A 17,233-nucleotide genomic window follows, 5' to 3' on the forward strand; every position below is an offset into this window, starting at 1 on the left:
TTGCTTTTCTAATTCCGAACCAGTCGGTAATCTATATTGGTAATAGACAAACTTACTGACTTAATTGAAAATACACCATCTTTCGTGAAGCAAGAGATATATTAGCACAGTTGTAGTTTGTAGTAGATTTCAATTAAACACGTTAACCCATTTGCGTCTCTACATTTTAGGTTGATCGTAAAAAGACTTGGACGTGTATCCCATAAATAATCTATTGCGTAATTTACAAAATAAATATACAAATCGTAGATTTTAAATGAAATGTATATAACTGGACAATGGATTCATCATATATTTGTTTAAAAGGGTTAGCGCACATTATTACCCCTACTAAAAAGTTCCAGTATTTATTTTTGGTCACATTATGCTTTGTTGACAAAACGTGATATTTTCTATTGTTTGAGGCTTTGAGGTAACTTAGCAACAACAGTAATTTTCTGAAAAATTAATATCCAGTTTTTTGGCGAATAGAGTTAATCCTTTTGGACAGTTTATTTCGCATCATCTTTACTATAAAAACGTCATCCGGGATCAATATGGTTATATTGAAACACTTGATTGTTACATGTAGAATATTTACCTTACCAATCTTAGATAAAGATCTAGTGTGATAAGGGCATCTTATAGATATAATTATGCGAATCAGAGGTTCATCTGGGGTCCATCAGAGTATTTAACAGAGAAATACAAATTAACTAGATTTATCCATTTTCTACGTTGTATGCTTGATGGAAGTGGTACGGTTTTAGTATGAAAAACATTTTTATTACTGCCACTGTTGATGCTTTAACCGGCGAAAGCGCTTTTGAAATATATGATCTGGAAGTAATAAATATGTCTTTTATAATAATAGCCTAATTTAGTAGAAGAATGATTGGTTTGATTTAGTTTTAATGTTGATCACATTGATGTTTTCAAAATTGAATCACAGGATATGGCCCCAATACATTAACTGAAATGTAATAGAGAGTAGGCAGAAGATGGACTTCGTGTTATTTGAATATTATTTATGTAATGTGTATCTGGTATGCGTGGTTAGTCAAAGTTTTTTAGGAATGTTTTAGGTTTTCGTGGAAATACATCCCAATTGTTCGTATTTCGACGAATATTGTGGCTATTAAAAACGAACCGTGGTGACGTCGCCTTTATAGTTACGAGAAATGGGATAATAACGGCGTTATTGTCTACAGATAACGCGGATATAAAAGCCCACTACGCATATCTCAAATTTATGGTTCACCGTAGTTTTTCGTATATTCAATTTCTTAACAAAATTGCATGAAACCGACAGTATGTATAAAGGGCAAAGCCCCATTCACTCACTCATCAATAATTCTGAAATTTACCAATGTAAACTACTTTTCAACTTATCGATGTCTTAGAAATATTAAATTTGACAAATGCTCTCAAAAGCTAAATGAAAGATTACTGTTTTAGGTCAAACGTGTATAGTGGTTGAAATGAGATTGCAACCCATTGAAGAACTTTTGTTTTTCTACTTCTCGATGTTCAAGGAAGAGGATTGCTTATCCACATGTGTCGCACACGTTCATCAAATATAAAAAGAATTTTTATTCAGACATACATCCCAATAAAAATCACAGTGATTGTAGTTCCTACAATTTTTGTATTTTGGTTTTTTTAACTTCTCGCTGCCCTAAAAGTTTCACTTTGACACATGTGTATTGTGCACTTAATAAACTACCGCTACCAGAAAAACATTAGACCGGAAGTAGACGCTTTTTGACCGAAGAAAACTTTTATACCATGTATTTATTCTGTATATTTTCTTGACGGAGGCAATAACGAAAACACTCATAGCGCATTGGGAATAACATACCATAAGATTTTAAGGGTTCAAAGTAGACACTTTATGATCAATCTTATTAAACAGTGTATGTGTATATTTTTGATCATGGGAACAAGGGAAACTCTACTATGGCGCGTGAAATATAATTTATATGACAAAGAAATGATTCTTCACGCACCAAATCTGAAATAAGAGCCTGTGGTAATTTGTTTGATTTATAAACTTATTCATAAAATTACCACCCAAAAATACAAACCTTTGGTACACAACATCTTCGATGCACAATTATGATAGCACTTCGTTATATTACATCATACGTGCTCTCACTAAGATTATTACTGATTTAGTATTTGTAACCTGAGGATAAAATAATTCAAGTTTAGTGTTTTCCTGTTTGTACTGTTACTGTTTTAAAACATTTATATATATATATATATATATATATATATATATATATTCGTGATATATATTATACCTTGACATAGTTTATTATGTTAGTATTATTTTTCAGCCATTCACACGTTTTGTTGTAGAGATTTTTGTTTAGGTTAAGTTGTTATAAGTTAATTATATGGATCTTGAATATAAAAATGCAGAAGTATGTCCGTTGGAAATAAATAAATAGTAGTAGTACACATACTTCATTAATTTCAAAGTTAAAATTATGGAATAATCGTGTAAGCCTACTTAGTACTAGATTTTAATGTTGAGATTCTATTGTTAGACTTGCTCCAGAACTAATTCTTCTATGTAGAAGTTTAATGAAAAGTTTGGTCAATTTAAATCTTATTGATATGTTGCCACATGGTATATTTATATCTTTGTTTAAGAATTTGGGTTTGATAACAATAATTAGGCAATGAAAGACTAGACAAAAGATTATGTTATATTTTTTGGAGTAGTAGGCTACATAATATGCTTAAATTATACATGTTATAATCTAATATGATATTACTCAGTCTGTGAAAACATATTTATTCTGCTACTTTCTCATTCCCACCATGGTTACTCATAACATCAATCAAAATGTGTTTGCTCAGAGAAATTTCATGTGGTCACATACACCATCATCGAAGTCAGGGTTGCTTATATACAAATGAAGTTTCATGCAAAGTTTCAAGTCTATAGGTTAATTTGTTTTATTAGAGATACTGTGCGGACAGAAGAACATATAGGCAAATAGAAAAAAAAAAATTTTTTACGTCCCACATGCGTTTGGCTTTGCTGACGCTCACAAAATCAATTAATTAATTTAATTTTGTTGTTCAGATCTTATAAAACTCTTACAAAAGTTTTTCGCGTAAAGTGACATCAGACTTTTCAAATTAAAGCGTCAAGGAAGTAAGAACTATACACATAACTCAGTTAGTTTGATTAACTTCTAATGTTTAGTTCAGCTCTATTTAACCTTCCAGTGGGAAGGCTTGATTCAGCGTGAATATAGAATTTAACTCAATTTCACCTTCGTCTGTGACAGGGTCAGTTTTCAGTCGCTGCATTAAGTGTAAGGTGAAATTGAGCTGAACTCAACATTAGAAATTAATCAAACCTTCCTACCATAGCTGCGTTATGTGTAGACAACTCAGTTCCTCCGCCCTGTTTTGGATTGTGTCCAAAAAATTGTTGTACAGTTAACTGTACACCTAAAGAGCCACCAAGAACACATATTAATCTATATTAAACTTGATTTTGTAGCCGTGCTTCTTTTTTCGATCCCTTCAGGTGGACGTGGACTCCAGATTCCAGGAGTTAAATCTGTGACAGCATCTAATTTTAGACGCTGATTTAAGTGAGAGGTGAAATGAGCTAAATTCAACATGCTCAAAGAACAAATAATATATAAAAATATTACCATTACAGTGTAATGTCACTTTTGGAAAAAAGACATGTATAATTGTATAGTACAATTCCAATAAAGCAAAGAGTAGTGATGTTAATGTTAGAATTGCAGCCAGTTATAGCGAATTGTTGGAACAACTTCCAATGAGCTTTAAACAGGCTACAATACTCGTATACTCGTTTAACTAATGACTCTTGGTAGAAGTTTAATGTTGTTTAACGAACTATTGTTTGCTCAGTTGTTAGTTGGTACATTGTTTTCAATTTGTATTCTGAAACCATTCATTCTTGGAAATCACTGAATGTACTCATTATTCTCTAATTGTTACCAAATATTTAAATGTTGGAGTTATTATGAATGTTTCAGAAATGAAAGGAACCACTTTACTTATTATTGTCATTAACTTTGATGATTTCGTCACTATTAAAGAAAAGCTTCATAAGTATTTTATTAACTATAACAATTAGCAGTTAAAAGCTCTTTGAAACGTTTTTTAAATTAAATTAACTACCTTGAAATTTAATACTTAATCATTAACAATTTGATCATTAAATACTTCTTATATTATTAAAATGTGAGAGCATCAAATATATAATATTATTCTAATAGACATTTCTTTACTTTTTATAATTTAGTTTCAATAATTATTCTTAGTCTTTGCTTCTTTAAGACAGCTGTCAAATTTAACAATATAAATTTATACTATAAAAAAAAACGGTTAAATATTTTAGTATAGTATACATGTTAGTACCAGTTTCTTGTTTACATTTAAATCAGTTGTTAAAGAATAATAATGTATTGACATTTTATTGAGTTCACCTATTAGCTTATTATAACGAATTCAGTCTTGTGTCGATTAATATGTGAGCCTTTTAATTTTGATTTTATTTATGAAATTAATTAAATGTTTTATTTTATCTTATACACATCTTTCATTTTATTTCTCAGGTTATATTAAGTTCAAACAAACTCCATTAACTTTATGACAAATAGATAATTTTATACTATAATTCTTTATTTTATTAATGTCGAAGTTTAGTAAATTAAGTTAAAATCATTCTTAAGAATATAAATTACAAAATATACCCAGAATTAGAAAGTTACAAGTAATTTTTGTTGTAATTAATTACCTAAGTATTTTCAAATTACTATTCTAACATATCCTTAAAATTGAAATATGGCAGATTAGATATAAAGCAGTAATTAACATTTTAAGAATGCGTAACGACAATATTAAATATTCAGATAATAATCAGTAATTTAGCGCACTCACAATGCACCATTTCAATAAAAGATAGGTTGTTAGCATTACAAAAGGAGTCTGATAACTAAATTGAGAAACTACTTTATACTAATGAGTTTCCTGCTGGTCTCATCTTGAGTTCAGTGTTTCTTTATTTTAATACAGTTTCTTACAATTTACTTAATTATATTCGTAATACGGTTTTTTAATGTTATAATTTACTACGTCAATAAAAAAATTAAATATAGTAAGGAATTAATTTATGGGCGTTCCTTTGGTGAATTACTTACTGAATACGATTATATAGAATATTAGAATAAAATCCTACTAGCTTTTCCTTGCAATAAAAATATAATATATCTCATTAAATAGGTGTATTGAGATTAACACATGTATGGTCCAGTCATTGGGACATCCATGTGAAGATGAGGATTAGGATTGCACCGTCTAGGGATGACTTGGTTAAGTGGACACTAATGCTAACCCACTAGTTCTGGTCTGTCAGATATCGCATTACGAACTCTCAGGGATTAGTTAGGAGTGGGTCCATCCCAAAAAAATTGTGCTTAGGATTGCATTGTGCATGAGTTCTGAAATGTAGGAGAGACTCAAATGTAAGTACATTTATTACGATACAGGCTTTTTATCAGAGAGAGGTTACTAATTATATTCTGTTGATCATGCCCTGTGTTATTAAAGATATGTCAATAATATCTAATCTACAGATTCTTCTAGCATTGTCTTCATTATCTTTACAGATATAGACGATAATAAACTTCAAATGGAAGTAACTAACTTCTGACCCTTTGCCTCCTCTGTTCTGTTTTTTTATTTTTTTTTTATTTTGGAAATCAAGAATCATCATCCTTCATCCTTTTCTGTACTTTTGAGAATAATGTCCAATTTTCTGCCCCTATATCAATGACCAGCGTAATCGCTGATCACTGATTTGTCTAAGTCTAAGCGTCCAATGTCAGGTTGCTGGACTCTATGACCTGCCTTAATATTTAGGATAAAAAGTATATTTTGTTTCTTTATTCTCTTTTTATTATTTTAAATTTAATAAATTATCCAAAACCGAAATGTCTTCTTAAACCACGGCATTCTAATTACTATGGATACTTGGAGTACTAGGCCTTATATCATAAACATATTTTCAAGTAGCAGAAGAACCAGTCCTAAACATATAGTGATACCTACTATGTGATTATGTAACAGAGCAGAAATTACGTATCTAATACAGTTTCAGTCTGAGGAATTCTCCGTGATAAAATAACATTCCAATTTTATTTATTTATAAAAAGTGTGTATGCTTTCTTAAACAAAAATAAATAGTCGACTGTGGCATATGAACGTCAGCAATTAAAGTCTAATAATTTGTAATTAAAATTCTTATATGACCTTTCCAATTCTATTTATATGGCAAGGAATACTCATAACTTATTCACAGTTTTATTCATAAATAATTATTTTATCTTTTAAATGAACAAATATACTATACTAAGTTATTTCACATTGTTTGGGGTTTGAATAAATTAATAAAAAGTAACCAGAAGGCCCGCCAAAATGAGTTATTAACATGTTAATGAAAAATAAGTAGTCAATTTTAGTAGAATAATTATTATAGAATAAACATAATGTAACTAAGATTTACAGTTTAATACTTTAAACATTAACATAATTGAAAATACCTTAAGAAAGTTATGTCAGATTTCCATTACATTAAAACATGAGGAACTTAAGATATTTTTTGATTTCACTCGAACACTTTTAAGAAAAAAGAAACACATTTTCCAGCCTACGGCGTGATAGTCGTAACAAGATCTGTAAGTAATGTGTTGTAGGTAATATAATAATATTATAGACTGATAACTCTAATCTCAGGGCAGAGATTGAGAACAGTGTATGGATTATTTAGGAGAATATGAACTAGTTTTTTCCGCTGGACTTTGGTAGATGGAAAAGGAGATGACCATAAAATTAAATGAGCAGGACGGAGTCTTCAGACCATTTATTCCTATATTCTCCGGGTAGGTGGATATTGTAAATTTCTTCTCGTATGTTTATACTAAAAGCTAACACAGTTTTTGAACTATACGTATAAACATCGTTTTTGATAATCCCCGTTTATTTTTAAATCTGTAAAGTGGCAACTTTTACTTCTCTATTTAAGTTTGTTATTGTCGATGGATAATTTGAAATGATAATAGGATTTCCTTTACTCACACGACATGCATACTGTGTACCAAATCTACAGTTGTAAAAAACTTATAACTAGTACCAAATCATCAAATATTTGTTCAGGAACTGGTTGGTTTAAGAGATATACCTTCGAATAGCTGGATTACAGGGTGACGTTCGCTGTCTGTACAGGGTGTGTCAAACATGGGTACCTGGTCACCCAGAGGTTTGAAGGCACAAAATGGATATTTTGCTTGTTTATCAATGTAGGCTAGAATATTTACTGTGACTTGTTACTTTTATTAAATGCCGGTAGTTTCTTATTGTTATAGAATGCATATAATGTAACTAAGATTCATAGTTTAAGAAAATGTTTAACACTATGGAATATTCACATGAATAAAAATAACTTAAACTATTTATGTTAGGTAAAAATTTCCATTAGGCCTACATTAAAACATGAGGAACTTAAGATATTTTTGGATTTAACTAGAACACTTTTAAGAAAAAAGGAACACATTTTCCACCTTCCGGCGTTATAGACATAACAAGATCTGTAAGTCATGTATTGTAGCGTATATAATAATATTTTCGTCATATAACTCTGATCACATGACAGAGATTGAGAACAGTGTATGGAATATTTAGGAAAATATGAACTAGTCTTTTTCCGCTGGACTTAGCGAACACAGTTTTTGAACTATACGTGTAAACATCGTTTTTGATAATCCACGTTTATTTGCGTTGTTACAAAAATCGTATCAGTCATTTTTATTTGTTAGAAATAAAGTTTCTTTCTTTTTCTATTTCTTTATTTTTAAATCTGTAAAGTAGTAATTTTAATTCTCTATTTAGGTTTGTTATTGTCGATGGATGATTTGAAAGGATAATAGGATTTCCTTTACTCACACGACATGCATACTGTGTAACCAAATCTCTAAAGTAAAATGTCCGTATCCCCACCAGCGACTTTGAGAGACTCAGTATAAATTTGTAAAACTTACATATGAGATACAAAGCCATACCTTAATGTTAGTTAAAACTACGACTGATACAATCTAAAAATAAAGCAGAACACTTCTTACCCACTGAATAGTAATCTCATTATCTGCTACCAGTAGGTGTCTAACTTGGAATACCCACGTACTGATATAATAAGAAATATATCAATTCACAGTATGGCGTTTTATCACAGAAAATAAGTAGTAGTTAAAAGAAATAAACAAAAATAAGGTTCACTTAGAAAAGTGGCAAACATTACGTAATGTGAAATATTGCGGATATGGTAGACATGATCGGAAATGATAGCTTCCGTCCAATAACAACACTGCCGTTATTAATCTGGATGTATGTATTTGAAACTAATAAAATAGGAGATAGTGTACGTGCAGATCTAGTTTATAGTTTGAAAATATAGTCTTCATTTGACTTGTATTATCAAAGAATTTAATAACAAATATAAATTTAACATACGTAAATATATACGTTCTGATATTTTAAATCTGATATGCTTAATAGGATAAAAGTAATTATTTTTATACTATATGCCTTAGGAAGAAACAGTATATTTTTTGTTGCAACTTGTCAAAATTTATGTTCATAAATAATTCTTCAAAAATCGTCTAAAGGACTAAACATTATATTACTTAATAATGATATTTGTAGATATATAAGTAACTCTTAAATTTAAGACGTCTTAGATAATTTAAAAGTTCAGTTCCTAGTGACTAGTAGTAGTTTTAAAGTTAAATACAGCTTTATTATAACATTTATTAATTTATTTGTGATTTATATATTTATCAAGTTAACTACCAGGGTCGGCACTGTCACCTTGAGAATGTGCTTTTGTATACGACCACACTTTTATGCTTATTAATCAAGCTGTATTAAATACCGATAGTGAAATCTACCCAGCGACGACCAAAATCGACAAATGTAGAGTGATGAATGGGTTCCACTGACTTGATTAAAAGGTCTCTTTGTACGTCACGTGGGTAGGTTGAATGTATGCTATGCTTGCTACGCTTGATATGCGCAAATTCACACGGACTCGATTTTACGATCAGTAATCGAAAAGATGTCAGATGTTGAAGATTCTTACAACCACCAACTTTTAAACACAAAATACGAGCTCAGGTATGTAACAAAAACAGTGTTGTAGCAAAAGCAAGCGATTCGGATAATGGCACAATTAAAGTTTGGAAGTAATTTTGTATGTCTAGATGTGTCTTGACAAGGGGCCAAGATATGAGACAAAAGGTAGAGACACATACCGAACTGGGAGATAGAGGACGGATTTTACAACACAATTGCGGGTACTGAAAGACAGAGGACAGATTTTGGTTTCATTAAATTGTCAAATTCAGTAAAGAACGTCCCAGCGGTTAAGGCTTGGAAACTCGATGTAATCGCTTTTGGTAGTGCTGACTTTGAGTTTATCGCACACGACTGGGTGACCGCACAAACGGTAGAGTGACAAGACTACCGGCGCGCTGAAATTGGGAATATTGGCAGGAATGAGAGGGGCATGAGAGCATTTATCGTATGTTCGACTAGCACTTTAATGTTATTTGATTTCAACGAATGCTATACCTTATACAACATATCTGAAAATAATTAAATTTGAATTTAAAGCGCTGGGTACTTGTAGTAAGGATTGCACGTGGCCGGCTGACTCACACTGCGCTTCGCAATTTGAAACGTGTTCACCTCGTTTCCAAAAGATCGCATGATGAACGACTGGTAGGCCCTGTCGCTAGGTCCCACTTAATAAGCTAGCTATCCCCGTGCAGTGTGAAGTGGCCATAAAGTTTAGGAAGATTATCAGGGATTAGGATATTGTAATGACGCGATGCAGCTATACATAACCTTCAAAACCACATCCAACAACAATGTGCGGGCTCACCTCCTCTTGGCACTTCGCTGTCGTCACTGTCACATAGAGGGTAGCTAAATAGGCCTATCATAAGTTTAATCAACGCGCAAAAACCCAGTGGTTTACGCTGATACTTTAAATAATGTTTGCTGTGATTTAACTCAAGTTATAAAATAAAACAATGCCATTTTATTTAACTTTTTCCTCGGTAAAATTACAATAATATATCCAAATGTTAGTAATTTTTATTTTTTTTGCTACCCTTAGAAGCTGCCACCTAGTTTGCCTAATGGACGCCCCCTGTTTATAGCAGTGTTTCAAAAGAAGAAAAATCATATAATACCCACATATGTTATTGGCTGAGCTTAAACCGTTGTATTAATGACCAGGCTTCAACTTAAAGTAGGCAATTAACATTCCTCTTGTAAGAAAGGTGCATCCATATTTTACGGGCGCGCTTATGTATTACAACTTTAATTTAACAACTAATTAATTAATAATACTTCCAAAAATACTAATAAATAATGAAGTTTACCATTAAACTTTCCCAAAAAGGTAAACCGCGTCTTCATTACGATGGATATAAATAAAGAGAACACCGTACTCTTGTAAATGGAGACATCAACTGGCGCTGTTTGGGCCGCTCTTGTGGTGCATCTGTACGGACTGACCAAAATCGAACTGAACTGACTGTGTGTAACAGAAAACACAGTGGTACGCACCCTGTTACTATGCACACATTATCACAATCACCTGCCACCCCTCGCCCAGTATCTTCCTGCTTCTCAATGACTCCAACGTTATCACCTCTCATCTTGGAGCTGATTAATAAAAAGAAATGCTATACTGTAGAGACACAAGCCGATGACGACTGCCTTAGATCTAAAGATCAACTTCTGGCTAGAATATCCGAATTAACTGACAGACAGTCTAGCTTGATCTCGTATATCCAGGAATTAACAAGGCTCCTGGAGATAGCAGAAGATACACCTAATAAAAGTACAGCTAAATCAGTAACGGTAGGTGAGGAGAATGATATATCAAGCTGCTGTGGCAACAGTACTCAAACCGAGCCGCTAGGTGAATCTTCGAGAATTTGTAGAGATTGTAACGTAGCGCAAATCAAAATGGCTGAATTTGAAGAAATTAACTTAGGATTTCGGACTGAACTTGTTATTGTTAATGAAAAATATAATGACCTACTCAAATTGCACGAAGAGCTTCTTCTTACAGTTGGCAAACGGGAAAGGAACGAGGACAGTCTTGTTAGTAAGCCGTTGGAGATTCATTCTGCTAATAATTTCTCTTCTCTAAATGATCTGCCGGTCCTAACATCTGAGTTCAATGAGAGTTTCAACGTCTCACAGTCGAAAAGAAGAAGAAAAAGAAGTAAAAACAAAAATAAGAAGAAAATGAACATGCCACAGGAACAAGTCATTGCACCGGGATCCACAAGAAAACTATATGTATTTTCGGACAGTCACGGAAAGGATTTATGTCAGCACTTTGAAGGATTTGTGTGTAATAACTACACGGTGTTTGTTTGTTCTAAGCCTGGCGCTTAATCTAATCATATATTGAGAAATGCCAAGGAAATGTCAAGTGAAATGACAGAAACAGATATAGGTGTAATATGTGTAGGGACAAATGATGTATTATCTTGTACACGTCGTAATAATCGTCCTGCAAAACAGTTACCAAAACTTATAACCCAATTTGTCCAAACAAACAAACATACGCAATGGATTATAGTGCCGATACTCCATAGACATGATCTACATTGGAGCAACTATGTAAACTATCAAATAAATCTCGTAAATAGTAAACTTAAAAAACTCTATGGTACTTGGGTTGTCGATATAAAAGACTTTGGAAGAAGATTTTTTACCAACCACGGACTCCATCTTAATAAATACGGAAAAATTGAAATAAGCAGAAGAATTTCGGATTGTGAACTGCAAAATATAAAAGTAAACTCTTTAACACAGTCAGAACCAAGAGATATAGCCACTTCGCAGCCTATAAATGAGTCTCTTCCTGCCCTACGAGAAATACCCAAATTATCCAACCGGGTCACTAACAGCATGATGTCTTCGACGCCTGCCTCAGCTCCTATGAGGATGGACAATGGAACAACTCTTCCTTCTCCACCAGTATCCATGCAACAGTATGACACCTACTCTAATGCCCTCAAGACCACCTGCAACAGTAGTCATGCGGCTGCGACGGAGCCGTCTGCAATTTCAACTGCAAGTGATGTTTCTGAAAAGAACTTTGAAAATCAGCGCACTTCACATCTTCAATCATTTAGTACTCAATGCATAGGCCTACCTGATCCAGATGGTGTTTGCAACACCAATTCAAAGAAAAATTTTTTAGTAAACGTAAAAGAGCCTTTAACAGGTATAAAGAATTGTCATCGCCCCTACAAAGTGTCTCAAGCTCGGGAATTTTAACTATCGTACACCAAAATGCGCAATCAGCAACTAATAAACTCCGTTACTCTGTGACGAGCTCAAACCGGATATTCTGCTTTTGTCCGAACACGGTTTTAATGACAAAAATATTGATCTCTTTGTTATAGAAAACTAAACACTTGCCAATAGTCTTAATAGGACCCACTTTAAAGGAGTTGGCGTTGCTGTTTTTGTCAAACCATGTTTTAAATTTAAAAGGTTGGATGCGACTCACGTGGAGGAAAAGGTATTTGAGCTCTCGGCTATTTCTGTTAGTCTCAGTAATGGTTGCTCAATCTTGGTTTATGTTGTTTATAGATCTCCAGGAAGCTCGGAAAGTAAATTCTTTTTATAGATTTCCTAGTAGAGTTAACGTCAAAAAATCGAAAATTTCTGGTAGCTGGAGATATCAATATTAACGTATTGAATCAGGGTTGTAGCAAAACCAGAAAGTTCCAAGATTCCGAGGCTAGCTTCAATCTGGGATGGTTGGTGAATTCACCAACGAGAGTGTTTGGTGGTTCTCAGACAGCTATAGATAACTTTGTGACCGACATACCCGGGACGTTCGTGTCCGTTGTAGCCACTGCCATATCTGACCATGATGCGCAATTAATCAAAATCAGTCAACAGGTTAAAAAGACACAAGACGTCACTGTATATAGAAGAGATACACGTCCTTCTAACATTAACCTGTTAAACAAAGGGTTGAATCGAGAACTTGTTAAAGTCGGAAATGTTCGATTATTTAAATGATTGCTTCATTTACAATCTACATTTAGATCTACTGTCCATTAAAAAAATTAATTATGAAGAGAAAAGAAAAACTAATTGGATTACTCCAGGAATAATTGTTTCTAAAAATAATTTACTGTTGTATTGGGAACAATCAAAACTATCAAGTGTAGAATTCAAAAAGTTTGTAAAAAAGTATAAATTAATCTATCGAAAGGTTATTAAAGCGGCCAAAGCCTATGAATTTAATAAAGCAATTAAGGAAACAAAAAATGTTCAAAAAACCGCTTGGGGTATAAATAATAAGCACAAAACTAAGGCACCCCATAAACTTATAGAAATTGAAATCAATCGGGAAATTATTAAGGACCATTCAGATGTGGCAAACATTTTTAATGACTTTTTTTCTAATGTTTCAAATCAAAATCTTAGCTGTTCTTCTGAAACGAGTCAAACACCAAGTCCCGTCATGTCAATGGCGTTAACTCCTGTAGCAGAGGAGGAAGTGGCTGGCGTGATGCGTTCTCTAAGGGTGTCGAAATCAACTGACGTAAATGGCGTGTCGACATGGCTTTTCAAGCAATGTTACATGCCTCTGCTGAAACCGCTGACAATGATAATCAATACATCTTTCCAAGAAGGCATGTTTCCTACGGCACTGAAAAGAGCTGTAGGAGTTCCAATTTTTAAGAAACATGATCCGTTGAAAGTAAATAATTATCGGCCAATCTCAATCCTACCAGTGATAAGTAAGGTGTTTGAAAAACTTTTCTTAAGTAGGATGCTAAATTTCTTTAAGAAAAATAATATATTATCTCCAAATCAGTTTGGCTTTAGACAAGGTAAATCCACAATCGATGCAATCACGCACTTAATTGAGCTGATTGTTGATAGCTTGGACAAGAAAACAGTAACGCTCAGAGTTTTCCTTGACTTGACTAAGGCTTTCGATTGTGTGGATCACACCATTCTCCTGAAAAAATTGCACAGTAACGGTATTAGAGGTTTGCCGCTGAAGTGGCTTCAGTCATACCTCTCTGATAGAAAACAACAAGTATCAGTTCAAAATTCATTTTCACGTACAACCAGTCTTAGATATGGGGTCCCTCAGGGATCCATCCTCGGACCAGTTTTGTTCCTGGTGTACGTAAACAATTTGAATTCAAAAATCCATAAAGGACACATAGTCCAATATGCAGATGACACGACTCTCTCTTTCACGTGCAAATCAAAATTTCAAGTCGAAATTCAAGCTTTCGAAGAATTAAATGTATGTACACAATACTTTGAAAACATACACTTGAAACTTAGTTTTTCAAAAACAAATTATATGGTTTTTGGTGGAAGCACTGCGCCATTTCAGTACAGACCTACTGTGATGTTGGACGACAAGGTCCTGGATGAAGTTGACTCTACGAAACTCCTGGGAATACACCTCGATAGAGTGTTGACTTGGAGGAACCATGTGGACAGTGTTTGTGCGAAACTATCAAGTAATATTTATCTTTTGAGAGGTCTTGCCGAATACTGTTCAGATCAAATAATGAAAATTGCATATTACGGTTTGGTCCACCCACATATTTTATCCTGTGGTATTATATTGTGGGGTGGCTGTTCAAATGGCGACTTCCACAGACTTTTTGTCTTACAGAAGAGAGCTATCAGAATTATTGCTAAACTAAACTTTAGAGAGTCGTGTAGAAATTCATTTAGGGAGCTCAAAATACTAACATTGCCATGTTTGTATATACTGGAGACTGCTGTACATTGTCGGTTTAGGAGCCAAATGGTTTGAGGTCGTGACATTCACAACTACGATACAAGGTATCGAGAAAATGTCAGACCTGCTCAGCATAGATTGAGAAAATACGAGCAACTTCCTTCTCAAGCCTGCAAAAAGTTTCTAAATGGGCTCCCTGAAGAAATAAAATCAATAAATGATCTAAATCGGTTCAAAATTACATTGCGACACTTTTTAGTGACTCATTCATTTTATACAGTTGGTGAATTCATGGACCATCTCACTAGCTTCAATGTGCGGTAGTACAGGGGCGCTCACATCCAAAGTTATTTTTTATTATATATTAATTTTACTGCTTGACAACTTTTATTGTTAACTAAAATCGATATAGTTTACGGTATTTTAAAAATTAAATCGTTAGCATAAGACATTTTATTATTTTAATGAATATACAATTATTATTATGTGACGCATGCTATGCAATGTTAAAATTGTTAATGGCAATAAAAGTATATTGTATTGTATAAACGAAGCACTCGTAAGACTGGAAAAATCTCTTTTCTGTCTGTAAGGATATATCTAAAACGAACTAACCAATCTATCAAAAAGTCTGTTTGAAGCTTCATTTATATACTAACAACACTAAAATGGACAATGGTGCATGCCTCTCCATAGGATTTGGCTGAGCGTTAGTGAATATTTTAAAATTGGTTTTATGAGTAATCATGATGGCAAGAAGTAAAACAGAATACATGGATTCGTAAACAAACTGAATCCAATCATTTGTGATTTGAAACAACTTTTTGTTCATAGAGTAAAAAGGAAAAGAGTGGAACGTGAAAGTTTACACTCAGTAAAAAGATTTGATTTCAGCGCACTCTTGCGTTGCATTACTCACCGGAACTTTTATTATTTTGAAACTACTATGGAAGAAAACGTAATGAACAAGAATGGAAATGTATTATCCGACAAGATATATCGAGAAAGATTTAATCAATTCTGCATACACGAAATGGTATTTTTATGGTGGTGCATGTCCAACTATGCGATTTGGCCGAACGTTATTGAAGGCGTAATTACATAGTTTCTCTTTGTCCTACCAGAGGGGATGTAGTGTCTTCGCAAGCCCTCTGTCGGGAATGAATGAGCCAAAGATGTAAAAGTTTGCATGCAACCTCAGCGAAGCCTCACTTGGTGTGGCGTACTCCTACCTCATTTTAAAACTACACTTCACACGTGTCACTACAAGGACTATGAACTTATATAGTTTCTAAACAGAAAAATTATCTAAATAAAATAAATATGTACTACATTACATTTTCAACAACTGCAATTTTGCATTTAGAAATATTTGACTCGATAATAGGACTCTTCTGTAACAATATCTGAGGTTCTCTGCATGCGAAATATTATTTTATAGGCCTTCTTAATTACATACTTACTAAATAGAAAGTCTGCATAACTGTGTTCTAGATCATATTTGCAGTGGCAGATTTTAGGATGTACATATGAATGAAACATTTAAATCTCCTTTTAACGATTCACTTCTACCCGCTATCGCTACCAAATGGAAACCGCAAATCACCATAGCTGGCAATGTGTGTGATATACAATATTTAATACCTCTTTGACCCCACCACGCAGTATCGATCTGTCAGTTTACGAGAACTCTCAGTTTCTAAAAATTTGTGATATCATCCTTGTCACGTTGAAAACAACCACACTGTTATTTATTTGACGGATTATTTAAAACAATCTTTATTTCCGGAGCAGCACCAGCGTCAAGTAGTTCAGGCGTTTCCCGACAGATGGCAGAAATCTCATACTAGTGGAGAGCAATGTCCTATAGATTAAAGTAAGAGTATGTATATTAAAGTTAGTTATTGTAGTACGTCATTTTTTAATTGCTTTCTGATTTTGACCCAGTCGGTAATCTATATCGGTAATAGACAAACTTACTGACCTAATTGCAAATACTATTTCTTTCGTAAAGCTAGAGAAATATACCTCATACAGTTGTAGTTTGTAACAGATTACAATTAAAAATGTTAACGCATTTGCGTCTCTAAATTGTAGCTTGATCGTAATAAAAAGGCCGTGGAACCAATAAAGAACTCATTGCGGAATACAAAATAAATATAACAATCCTAGATTTTAAATGGAATGTATATAACTGGACAATGGATTCATCATATATTTGTTTAAAAGGGTTAGCGCACTTTATTACCCCGTACTAAAAAGTTCCAGTATTTATTTTTGGTCACATTATGCTTTGTTGACAAAACGTGATATTTTCTATTGTTTGAGGCTTTGAGGTAACTTAGCAACAACAGTAATTTTCTGAATAATTAA

The 17,233-nt window shown here is 33.2% G+C and overlaps 1 protein-coding gene across 1 annotated transcript in view; it reads left to right on the plus strand.

Annotated features, from left to right (window-relative positions):
- Positions 1–9,151: 9,151 nt before the first annotated feature.
- LOC124368252 overlaps positions 9,152–17,233 on the plus strand; it is a 31,541-nt gene continuing 23,459 nt past the window's right edge. The window contains exons 1-3 of the mRNA XM_046825527.1: positions 9,152–9,210; positions 10,653–10,968; positions 11,938–12,182. Of these exons, the coding sequence (XP_046681483.1) occupies positions 9,152–9,210; positions 10,653–10,968; positions 11,938–12,182 (620 nt within the window). The remainder of the gene's footprint in view (positions 9,211–10,652; positions 10,969–11,937; positions 12,183–17,233) is intronic.

This window comes from Homalodisca vitripennis, chromosome 8 (assembly GCF_021130785.1).
Source record: "Homalodisca vitripennis isolate AUS2020 chromosome 8, UT_GWSS_2.1, whole genome shotgun sequence".
NCBI lineage: Eukaryota > Metazoa > Arthropoda > Insecta > Hemiptera > Cicadellidae > Homalodisca > Homalodisca vitripennis.